The 13,168-nt window shown below is 41.2% G+C and overlaps 1 protein-coding gene across 2 annotated transcripts in view; it reads right to left on the reverse strand.

Annotated features, from left to right (window-relative positions):
* sema6a (sema domain, transmembrane domain (TM), and cytoplasmic domain, (semaphorin) 6A) overlaps positions 1-13,168 on the reverse strand; it is a 103,228-nt gene that overhangs the window by 26,877 nt on the left and 63,183 nt on the right. For both annotated transcript variants that reach the window (XM_042421897.1, XM_042421898.1), the window contains exons 7-11: positions 11,165-11,255; positions 9,682-9,801; positions 9,071-9,159; positions 6,688-6,905; positions 2,525-2,656 (exon numbers count right to left, since the gene is read on the reverse strand). In XM_042421897.1, coding sequence (XP_042277831.1) covers positions 2,525-2,656; positions 6,688-6,905; positions 9,071-9,159; positions 9,682-9,801; positions 11,165-11,255 — 650 coding nt within the window. The remainder of the gene's footprint in view (positions 1-2,524; positions 2,657-6,687; positions 6,906-9,070; positions 9,160-9,681; positions 9,802-11,164; positions 11,256-13,168) is intronic.

Here is a 13,168-nt window from a genome sequence, read left to right on the forward strand (position 1 = left end):
GATCCTTTTACAGGGAGTTGGTGAGCTGCTTGTAAAAGAGAAACTGCTTTTGATAGCATATCCCCTTTGCAGGCATCTCACCTCTGAGAGCTTGTAAAACCCCTTTACTGCATGGTCTTTGATACTCTGCCACACCACATAATCCTCACCAGGTCCTAGAAATATTAGCCAGCTGGACACTGAATGTCTGACACTGTCAACATGTAAAGACCAAACCCTAAACAAAACATATACTAGGTCAAAGCCTAGTATATGACTAATATACTTTCATATCTATTGTTTTTCACTCTGCATGAAGTGTTTTGTCAGAGTGATTGTTATTTGGGGTGCGTTAACTGGCTGCACTCTCTCTCTCATGCCCTTATGCGCCTTTTTTCTGCCTCTTTCCTTGTCAATGGTTGCGGTGGAAATTCTAAATGAAAGTTTTGACAGCATTTTGGGTGCAAATTCAGGAGGCTTATCTCCACCCAGTTACCGCAGTTACAGTCAAATCAAGAGAACCTGCAAAGCAGCAGCCCCACAATAAACTGATAAAACAGCTACAAGACTCGTGTTTTAACACTGTTGTTCATTAACATTTGTGATGTGAAAACGTCAGAGAAGTAAAAAGCTTGTGTCCTGGTATTACTTCAGTCATAAAATCCAAACGCACCAGGAAACACAGCCACTCTGCGTTGCGCCGCTGTCCTCCGCTTCCAACATCTTGCACTGATTCATTTTGAAAGAGCAACGCCCCATGGGGAAACTCCCAATACTGGGCTGGCCGATCAATGGTGTAACTTCATCACTCATTCAAAAATACTGTGTATATATATATATATATATACAGTATTTTTCAAAAATACTGTATATATATATATATATATACAGTATTTTTGAGTGAGTGATGAAGTTACACCATTACACCATATATATATATATATATATATATATGTGTGTGTGTGTGTGTGTGTGCTCTCATGAAACATGTCAATTCATCTTCCCATGAAAACCATCGTTTTTGCAATTTTAAAAGTAGTGATCTGCAGGTACGAATACTAAGGAAATCAAATAATGAAGAAAAATCATTCAGCCTTTCTGTGCATTCATATACCCATCATGTCTACACAGGAAAAGGACACAATTTCAAAGAGCTTTTATGAAAGTGCTGAAGAAAGTGAGGTGCTTCAGCAAGAAAACTATAGTCCAAACATATTTGAATTTTATTTAAACCACTCCTGGTACACTATTTTAGCCTGAAATGAAATTCCTTTTGATAGATGAGTTCCACTTATCTGCTGCTAGTGTTAAACTGACCTCCAAATTGATGTTGTTAGAGTAGGGGGCAGCATCTGCTGAACCACTTGTCATTGGAAAAGAAGGCAGTGCTGTAACATTTCTGTTGCTGTATAACTACATTTATGTCTGACTGGACATATGGAGACCAGAACAGAAACAGACATCTCTTAAACACAGAATCTCTAAATGAGTCAGAGAGAGTCTAGCACATGGAGGAACAGTCTGCTGCAGGGGCAGACTTAGGTGGCATTGTTACAACTCTCCGTCTGTTTGCTTGCAGATAAAAAGTCTGAAATGCACCAGAAGATGGAAATGAAATCAATCACATCAATCACAGCAAAAACAACGCTGGGTGTATCTGATCTCTGCAATGTCTGACCTTGTTGAACATAAACAAGTAATTACATGCTAATTGAGGGAAGTGGGTAAAGTCACACATATACACTCATTCACATAATGCATGCACAAAGAGTACTGTACAGGCTCTCTGTTGGTGAGGAACCGCCTCCTCACCCATATGGGAACACACACACACACATGCATGCACGCACACACACACGGGGTACTAACAATTATCGTGGCCCAGATCTTTGTAGTAAATCTGTTTTTTTTTTTTCCGGAGGAGAGGAGAGCAGCTCTTAGCGCACTAATTAGCAAGCAATAGAGGGGAGATTGATCAGGCTGGTGCATTTGTGGAATTAGCCAGCCATCTGTAAAATGATCTCATGCTTCATTTGTTGATACTGAGCCCTTCTTTGATGCAGCTGTGTGTGGTGGAGAGGTGAGGTAATGGGTTAGGGGTGGAACGGTGAGGAGAGGTGGTGTGTCGTGTGTGTGACGCAACGTGATATTGTAATCCCCGACTAAAAAGAGTGGCAATGTACTGTATTGGAAAATGGTGCTGCATGAGTAAAAAATGTGGTGATATTGTTCTTCAAGTCTTATGCATGGATTAGGGGGCCATGTATATAACCTTTTCTAGGTAATGAATAAATATGAGTGTGTGTGTGTGTGTGTGAGAGAGAGAGAGAGAGAGAGAGAGAGAGAGAGAGAGAGAGAGAGACAGACAGAGACAAAGAAAGAGGGAATGTGAGAAGAAAGAGAGGAAGAGAGACTGTGTGACTAAATATATTGTATGTGTGTGCGACTGTGTTAAATCCCATGTGTTTGTGAGTGTGTGTGTGTTAGCGTAAACGTGTATGTGTGTGTGTGTGTGTGTGCACTGGTTAATTAACTGCTGTTGTACCTTGGCTTGGGAACCTTCTCTTCAGGAAAAGGCGTCCAAGTGGAGTCGGGGGATTTCTGCTCTTTGAAACGCCCTGTGAACGTGTTGGCCACCTCCGCCATGTCATAGGCACACACCGCTGAGCCTGGGATGCTGCCACGACACAAACACAAAAATAATCACATAAACAACCTCTCGACTGAACATATCAAAGAAACACCTTGCCAAGTCTGGTCTATCACCAGGAGACAGAAAAATAGATTTACAATCTCCTTCCGGAGGGGTAAAATCCCTCGAGGATGACTCGTTTTAGCTGTGGCATGTTTACACTGGGTGATACAATCAAATTTGAAATGTTGTGACAATTGCCAGAAAACATCCGTGTTATAAAACAAGATGTATTTTATGGATACAACTTTGTTATTTCCTCCATTTCTTTAAATGAGTCATTCAAACTGGCCAATTGACTGTTCCCTAAATTGCTCCCACAAAGAGTTACTGTCATAGCAATCATAGTTTAGCAACCATAACTAGGCACGTAAGGCCTGAAAAGCTCAGCAATTTTCTGTATATAAAGAGTGTGCAAGGTCATGTCTTTTATTAGCCTTCCCAAAACCAAAATTACAACATCAAAACTGTAAGAAATGGACTACATAGTGTGTTTGTTGGCTTTTAAAGTACACTGCAAAATCTACCATGTCCAACTAACTAGTAGAGTAGTAACCTGGCGTTACTTCCAAGGAGTTTTTCACACTACATTATTTTGTGTGGTTACAGGTTACAACCTTAGAAAGCACCAGACAGACTCAGAAGCTGGGTCTTGATAGGCTACTACTATATCAGAGTGCAAGCACGGATTATCCACCGGGCCGATTGGGCCGGTGCCCGGGGGCCTCCAAACCCCCACCAACTGTGGCCTCATCCTGGCTTTGTTTTTTTTTGTTTTTTTGAAATCTAATCAAATAAATTACTTTATTTGCAAATAAGAAAAAAAATATATTATGATTGGTTTGCTGGCTGTGTCTGTATCATGATGATGATGATAATGAGTCAGGTCAGGTCAGGTGGTGACCGTGGGAATTTAGCAGCAAGGCCGGCTGGCCAGCTGTGAAAGACGCTTCAAACATCATGGATAATAAATGGTAGAGCAGTGGAGCAGCAAAGAAAAAGACAAAAAAAGAAAAGGATATCAGAGACACTGAACTTCAGAAAAACATGCCGTCTATCTACACTTTTTTCAAAAGTCAGCTTGCAAGCAAAGAGCCTGGAGAGGACGATGCTGACAGCGAAGAGGAGGAGGACAGTAACATGGCAGCAGCCACTACTAGTTCAGCTGAGCATGAAACTGAGGCAGAGAACCAGAGCCCTGCAACTGCCAGATCCACCTGTTCAACTGCCCCACCCTCATCTCCACTTGAGCCCGAAACCGATGCGGATGGCAGAGACCCGTTGGCGGGAAGGTTACCAGTTTAGCAGCCCCACAATTTATCTATTACTTTTTACCTATTTCAACCATACTTTTACCTAACTGTTAAAATTATTCAGGCCAGGCACCAAGATAAATGGGGCAATTTTTTTCATAAAATAAAATTAATTTTAACCGCGAGGCTAAATAACAACAACATAAGGGCTTGTGTCCATATAGTGTTTTTTTCTGGCAGAAAAGTGATGGCAGGGCTCTGGGAAGCACTGGGATGAAGCACTTGTGCGGCGAGAGGTTTTTCTCTCTCACTGCACAAGCGCTTCAGGTTCATCCCAGCGCCCAGGGCTTGTGTCCTGTCCATATACCGTTTTTCGAAATGGTATATGGACAGGACACAAGCCCTAAGGCTACTGTTTCAAAATCAGACTACTCACATAATAAGGTCTGCCTGCTTGTTTATATCCTGTTTAAGCCTTAAAAACGGAGTAAATCTCATATTATTCACACATTTTGGACGATCCTAATTTAAGGTATATATTCTTGTCTCCAAGGTGTTGTGTTTATACAATGAGAAGTAGTTGACATTGGATGTTTTTGGAAAATATTAGGCTATTGTATCATTGTGTCTCTATGCCAGGATGTGTGATATGGTGGAAATCCTGTATGATACATGTTACATATATTATTATTTATTATAGGTCTATCTATGCAGAGCAGTATGAATCGATCATTGTGTGTGTGTGTGTGTGTGTGTGTGTGTGTGTGTGTGTGTGTTTGTGTGTGTGTGTGTGTGTGTGTGTGTGTTTGTGTGTGTGTGTGTATGTGTGTGATTGATGGAAGAATCTGAATCATAGAACTGTATTGGTGGAAGTGGGGCCGTATGTGCCATTGTAGGCTAATGTGTTAATTTTGTTGCTCCTGGCCCAGGAAAGTATTGTTGCAATCGTGTGGTGTAAATCCTGTATGATAGAAGATATCTACAGGTGTTGATATTGGCCTTCAGGTTGTGATCATAGGCTGGGGGGCTAGCTAACCTTAGAAGCTCTGTCCTGCTCTTTATTGGATTTGGGAAAGTTTATAGTACCCCAAGCCAAACTTATTATCTGAAATAGAGTTACACTAGCCAAAGCACAGCAGTTTGTCTTCATCCCATAAACCTTATCTTTTGTAACATTACAAGTGAAACATACAGTTTTAAAACACAAACAATAAAACAAGCTTGCTTGTCCAAATATGTAAACCAAGTAGCTAAACAGGGTTGCGAAGAATGAAATAACATTTTTCCTTATCATACCTATAATAACAGCTCTGCACTTCAATACAAGACCATGTTTCTTAATGTCCCAGTCTTCTACATGGATCATTGGCAATTATTCTAGTTCCTGTATTACAGATTAGTGTAGGCTATATATTGCATAGTGTTATTAAATAGAGTAGCCTATCAGTTACATGTGCCTGCCAAGTCCCATGAGGAAACACATTCCCTAACCTTCTCCTCTGAGACTGGGTTTCCCCAAAAGCCTTGAGACGAAGTTCATCACAAGTACACTGTTGGGCAAAAAATATGGACAACAGATTATCTTATTATTGCTATTCATTTAAGGGGAAAAAACCCGTCTTGTGATAGCAATGGAGCCACTGGCTTCTCTCTGTCTGAGTGGAATCAATGCATAGCTGTTTGCTGAGTCACTTTTTCTATTTTTCAACCATCTGCACTCAGAAATAAAAACTAGGAATTGTTTATTCTCTATCAGACTTTCTATTAAAGTGAGACGTCTTTCTCTCTCTTATGCTGGTTGGATTTTCTGGCTGTTGCATCATGGGTTAAACTCATCATGTAGACATTGGGGAGACAGCATACACAAGGGCAGTATTATAGAGAGCAAGGTCAGAGAGCTGTTAATTCTCGCCTTAGCTGCGAAATTATAGTAATTACCCTCTGCATTGGATATATACAGAAAGTTAGACAGTCATATGTCTGTTTATACCAGGCTGCTAACAAGGCAGATAAATGGTGAGCAAGCCAACCAGTAAGCAAGTGACTTGACCAGGCAGCAACCCAGCCAGACACCCAGACAGACATTTACATGACACAATCTCTGAGTGCTGCCTGCAGTCTGAATTTGCTCCCTCTAATTTCATCCTCCGACTATGAAATGGAAAATTAATGCCAGGATCAAAACTAGCGCTTATAGAAATTTTCAGAGGCTATGCTTCATTGGGTTTTAATGTCCATTAACCATGCTCAATTGCATTGTCACAAGCAATTGTCTTATCTGCTAAAAAGCAGCCATAAAATGGAAAATTACAATATGTGCAAGCTATCAGCCAAGCGCTATGGCTTTGTGGCAATTTTCAATTTAGATAACAACTCTTCCTGCCACTGAATATGAAAGCGCTTCTGAATATGAATTGTAAGAAGAAAAATAAGATTAAGCACCTGCATGTCAAAAGGGCAGTAAAACTGTTTTGACAGAAGATGTTGACCCTGTAGCCTCTAGATTACAAGTCGCCAAGAGGAACAGCAGTGGCACACGTCTCTAGCATTAATAAAGGTCAGACTGTCATAATGTTGATGAACTGGGGGCATTTTCAAAGTATTTCAAGCTGAGAAAGATAATTGGGTTAATAAATGGAAATTGCAAAACAGTTGTTGACACCCATGAACTCAGAAGAGGTGAGAGGAAAAGAAGATGGATGACTAAATAAAATGAATGACCTCCACAAATCACCTCTATCTGTTGCTAATTCTTCAGCGTACCTGTTGTAAGGTGTGGAGAAGGTTGCCATCACTACATCCCTCCCATTGATGTGAATGACATCTGTCACGGCCTGCAGGATGTTGAAGTAGAAGTGGGAGTCACCGGGGATAGAGCAGTTCAGTCGAGACTTGAGAAATGAAGTCCACTGCTTCTCCAGGACACGAGGCGAGCCACCCCAGTCATTCTTACAAACTCTGGCCACCCGAGGAAACACCACCTGACCAACGCACAGGTTAAGATTAAAAGAATACTTTTGAATAGACATTTGTATAAGTACAATAGACATTTACAGTCTCTAAATGCTTTGCATGAGGACAGGATTTGGTTTAACAATTTAGCCTCATAACAGCTTATAATAACTAATGACTAAAACTGCTCACATTTTTTTTCACACCTTTTCACCTTTTGAATATGAAATAAATTATTCTAATTTGCATCTAGAAAGCATCATCTAGTTTTTTTTGTCCATTTTTAATGCATTTTTTTGTTTTGTTTTGTTTTGTTATTTTGATGGGACTGACAAAACTTACTTGCTCACTTGGATAAAGAAGTGAAAGCAACCCATAACAGACCATAATTTTCTCATAGTGGTGTTTACCAAGCACTAAATTTTGTATCAGTTATTATTATTTTGTGCTTAGCATTTATATGTAAAATATTCAAGAAACTTTTTAATTTGGTTCCAAACGGATCTTACTATAAGCCCTTCTAGGCCTTTTAAATTACAAAAATCTGTGGGAGACGCCAGTGTCTTAAACCAAAATTTCATCACTTTATAGCAAATGAAAGACACAGAAGAGTAAATTGGTGGATTTGATATGTTGTTAAAGAGTCAGCACCTGGCAACAGAATATTCAAAGTATACAGCTTCAATAGGAGCGAGTGCTGTAATTACAACTCTTCTGTAAAATCATGTAGTCAGTATTGTAATTAGTTGTTGTCACACTATACTTAACAGCAATAAATCTAACCCTGACCTGAAATTGCAACCTAGAGTAAACAGTGTGAATGGGAGCGAACATGCATTTAAACCAGATCCCCACACACACACCCACACAACCACACACACACACACACACACACACACACACCCTCACTCATGCAAACACCACAACCTTCCACTCCCTCATTTATACATACACATACACACACATACACATACAAATATGCATGCGGAAAACACACAATTCAAGCTAAGAAAAACACACATGCTCTTACACTCTCACACCGTGAGATTATAGAGCATTGAGATTACAGAAAATGTATTATACCAAACAGGTGAACCTGTCAAGTTGAAAGTGGAATTATGTCGGCTTTACATATTACAGTTCAGTCTGTCACATTTCAACTCACTGAAGATAGCTGAACACAGGCTTTATCTGTGTGTTACTTGGGCAAATACACAGATCACTCACATGAACAAATACCTTACTCGAGGCTTGTTAATTTACTTGTTTAATGAAACAGTTATCCTTTTTGTATTTCCCTGATAACGATGTTACAATCCAACATTAATACTAAAGCAAACACAAAACCAAAGACGATTGTTTATATTGTCGAGGAAGGCCAATCTACTGTATGATGATGAAGGAATATCATTCACTTAATGTTAAATTGCTTGCTGCACCATCAGCTCCTCCACAACATGCATAATTATACTGACATTGCTTTCAAAACACCCAGCAGATTGAGAGGCCTGATCTGTATTCATGCTCTTTATAACACATGCCTGTCACTTCTGGCAGGGAATCCATTCTTTCTGTGTTTCTCGTTACCTCCTCTCTGTCCTCATCCATCCTCTATCATTGTCACTCTTTTTTGTGTGTTTCTCTCATTTATTCGGAAAAATAGGTATTGAGCGATTCATTTCCATATTGTATTTTCTTCTACCTGGTGCCCAATTAAACTTTCTCAGGGTCCAAAACTGAAATGAGGAGATTAATAGAAAAATGTCTGTAACTGTCCCTTTTTTGTGAAACCTGAGGAAAGCCTGTTTCGTCTTCTCTACCACTCTGTCTCATTTCTCATAGACACTTGGGTGGAATTCCTCCTGGGAAACATTGAGAAGATAGGTCAAACAGGAGCAATGTCGGACGGATGCGGACGTGCAATTCAAGCGGTATATTTAGACTTCAAAATGGGATCTCCAGACATCCACAGATTTTTCTTTTTGAATCTATTTTAGGTACCACATCCTGCTCAGTGTTTATCTGTTACTGAAAAATGTTTGGCCACTTTACAGCTCCTGAAAGCCTCCTTCCAGTTATGTGATACACCCATATCCTGTTAGTTTTCTCAGGCACTTCCTGATTCTCCCAGTAAATAGGAAGTCACCTCTGATTAGAGCTCAAACAATTGCAGAACAATAGGGCCTGTGCTTACCTTCCCCATTGTGTTGTACTCCATAGCAATTTCCCGAAAGAAGAAGTAGATGAAGTCTCCATAATTGACTGCCTGGACAAAGTAGGGCTCTACAGACAAAAAAAATAGTAATAAAATATGAGATGAAGTGACGTTTTGCTGTGACAAAACAGTTCTGACACCATATTTCACAGTAAACAGCTAGAATATATCTCACATTATGCAGAAAAGCACCGACTGTGAGCCTTGAGTGCCTCGATCTATCATCCATCATATCAGTGAAACAATTTGCATGCAAAGAAAGAGGGATCTCTCTATTGAGTTTTGACAGGCTGGACTTATGCTTGTTTCTCCCCAAGGCAGAGCAATTTCCTGGCTACATCAACTCTACCAGGGCAGGTTGGCAAAATGACTGAATCAAACAGAGCGTGTAGGATTAGCATAAGTGCTGCTCTTCATACCTAGTTTCAGCACACAAGTGCGAAGACGTATATACACACATCACAAATAAATCACAAAAACACAAACACATGGTTAAGCATGCATGTCGAAACCCGAGTTTGTTTTCTAACTTGTCAGTCAGCTTGGTGCTTTCCACCCACAGAGACTTTGTTTGTGTGTCCTGCACTCACCTTTCAGCCATTTGGAGTCGTGTTTGACAGTGCGCAGAGTCGGGCTGTCTCCTAGGCTACGATAGATGACCGCATCGATCGCTAGAAAGTCTGTTACGGTGGCCGAGTACAGCTTGCCATCTGGAGAGGGAACGCAGAGAAGGAAAGAGCAATCAGGAGGAAAGATTGAGATAGAGTAGAGGGGAGAAGAATGAAGAGAGAAAGAAAGAGCCATTAATGAAGAGAAAAAGGTGAAGAGAGTGAAGTTAAGTCAAGAGAGAAACATACAAAGCCTCTCAGAGATTCCTACCTCTGTGACCAAATACACAAACAGGTTTCACATGGTCACACCTGGAAAAATGAATGAATCACACCAACAAGACTCTCTGATGGACAACAAACAGGCTATACACACACTTAGAAGATGTTAATTGCTCACTCGCCCAAACACACATCAAACACGCAAACCAACTGAAACCCTACATCACACACACTCTTAGAGCCCCATGAAACCCACAGTCACACACACATGCTCCACACACAAAGACACGACACAATCCACCACCAGCATGACCTCAGCCTGCCATGGCTATAACCACAGTGGAAACTCAAACTACATAATTGAAAGGATAGCAGTGAGAGGAACCCTCTTGATTACTCAGTGCTTCCAGCCCCTTCCAAGCAGCTCTGCTACACATTAACTGGTCAACCTAGGCGTTTACTCTCCTCCTTGACTTTAAACAGGCAGGAACAGCTCATCAATACAGCCATAAATCGGTTCACAGTGAATGTGAATGGGGGACTGAATGTCTTTAGCAGCCTGTGGGTAGGTTGCCTCAGAAGAATCGCACCCCGCCAACGGAAAGCTGACTCATTTGGGTTCCATCCATACTTATTTTTAATCTTATGCATTTTGAAAAAAAAAAAAGAAAACGAGACAAAGAGGTCGACAGAGAAGCACAATAAGAGAAAGAGAGGAAGATGATTCAGTTTTTTCTGTTACCACAATGTGCTATTGATGTGTTTCCAATGGGCTCTAATAAGCGTCGAATTCCTAACGCAGAGCGAATGTGGCCCGGAGTTTTGCGATTTGCTCTAGTGCATGTAACACAGATTGGCTTTCATTCTCGACATGTTGTCGGGAGTGTTGCCATTAGAATAAACCACAGAGTATTAAAAACAATTTTAAATACAACCGCAACTAATCCCCCTCACTCAAATAGACTCAACTTTCCCATCTAGCTCAGACATGTTCCAGTGTTTAATAAGTGCAGATGGGAGAAAATTTTGATTAATGTTTTTGCCTCATGGCAGTCAGTGAGTCGTAGCATCACACATACTTAATCTATTTTCACCTCACAGAAGCTTGTGAAGAGTTTCTCTCATGTAAGCGAAAGAACAGGGCTTAAAGACGGAAAATCATAGTGATGATTGTTTTAATCAAGCACTTCAGAATACTGATAAATATGTAAAACTGCACATACACAGATGCAGTTAATCTTACCAGCAAAGAGGGCGACATTGGCGTGCTTGGCGTCATACGGACAGCGTGCCATCCCATTGATCTCCTCTCCCAGAGCCTCCAGGGTGTCCATCTGGGGTCATAAATGAGGTGAAAGGTCAAAAGAGAGGGTCAAAACAACATTGTGCTGTCAAACAAAACAATGGACTTGAAATACAACCAAGAAAGGAAATGTTGCTTCCCAGTTTGAAAAGATGAAAAACAGATAGAAGGTGAGAATGAGAAATGTACTAACTGTCAAAACTGTCACAATCTGAATTCACGACTCAAAAATATTGTGTTAAAGAGGAGCAACATGGTGTGAGTCAGAGTAAAAGAGTCAAAAAAAAAGCTGTGGTGCCCAGCCCAGGAGTGTGTCCATCTAACTCTGACCTATACTGAAACCCTGTGGATGCCACTCTGGTGTCCCACTGAGAGCTTTCAAAGCAGCCCATCTGGGAGTATCTGGGAAACTGTCATGGAGAGAGATTAAAAAAAAAAAAAACAGCCATTTTCCACTTCACAGCAACATGTTTCACAGTATGGGTGGATGTGTTTTGCTTCCCCCTGCCATACTTTATCCTTCAACTGTACTGGTGTTAAAGAAGAGTTTTAACAACCCTCAAGACAGATCTTTAACCCATTTACTGCGGTGCTTTCCCCTGCCCTGATTTCCAAAGTTTGTGCTTTTGCTGTGAAGGGGAAATAAATGGGAAGAGAAAAAATGGGTGAGCCCAGGGCCCTGAGCGGCGAATGTGATAATTTTTTACTAAACCACAGTAGTTTTTAAATAGTAAGGAAAGACGTGGTATATTTCAGGAAAAAATCCGGCACCTAAACAAAGTAAAAGTGGTATTTCTCTAGCACAGAGGGAATGGCTAATGCTCAGAAACTCAGCAGTCCCATTTCAATAAGCTACTTCGAGGCCTTGCCCATCGGTCTAGTTTACAGAATTAATGGGATGATGTTAATCAGAATTTAGACACAATTTTCTTGTTTTGCGCCCAGTTTGGGTGCAGTGCAATTGGCAGGGGTGCTGGCGGAGATTGTGATGTGGGTGAAAGGTCGCTATCATCCCACCATGGGTAGGCTTGTCTTCCCCAGCACGCCTTAGGACTCTCTCTTACCCTGGCTAAAGACCAGGAATACACACAAACACACTGCACTGGCCAGAGGCTGAGGTCAGGGAAGATTACTGAACATACTGTTTGCCTACGGAGTTCATAATACATAATCATTTTTCTTCTCTATCTCTATCTCGCTCGTACTCCACTTCTTCACTTCTTCTCCTTTTCTCTCGACAAAGAGAAGCAGAGCTTGCCAAGGCTGCAAAGTGCTTACGCCGCCCTTTCTGGTCTCTAAACAGGTCATTTTGTTTTCTATTCCTGTCTCGGCGGAAATGGTTATCATCTGCCCACTAAAAAGGTCACACACACACTCCGGCGCAACGCTGGAAAAGCCTGCCAGAGAAATTGTTGAGGCTGATTTGGCAGAGAAAATTACAAGTGACCTTTTACAACAAACACAGAACCACCAGCAGCAGCAGCAGCACATTTCTCGATTTCTCATTCCTTCTGTTTCTTCAGAAATTATAGGAGGATAATATATGGAGGCAAGCTGGTTTGAAGACATATATTGTTATTAGACAGGGGAGACAGTAATTATAGATTAGGCTGAGTTAATCATAAGGGACACAAGTAGCTGAAGGTCAGGTGCATCCACTGAATCAGAGCGTCTGGTCATACGGAGCGACGGGCAACTCGGTTAAGCTTGAAACGTCAGCAGCTTCTCTGTCAGATACCTAACAAGAGGCGTACAGCAACACAAACACTCCCTCCTCTTCTGACATATCACAAACACTCACATATCTCTCACGCCACGGCAGCTACCCCCGCCCCTCCATCTCCTCAGTTGATTTCACCGAGGCAGTGACCTCTGTCTACTGAGCTTGGCTGCCTGTCACTGATCTATTCCTGCCGTTTGAACAGAGGAAGACACTCCCAGTCC

The sequence above is a fragment of the Thunnus maccoyii genome, chromosome 9 (genome assembly GCF_910596095.1).
Source record: "Thunnus maccoyii chromosome 9, fThuMac1.1, whole genome shotgun sequence".
NCBI lineage: Eukaryota > Metazoa > Chordata > Actinopteri > Scombriformes > Scombridae > Thunnus > Thunnus maccoyii.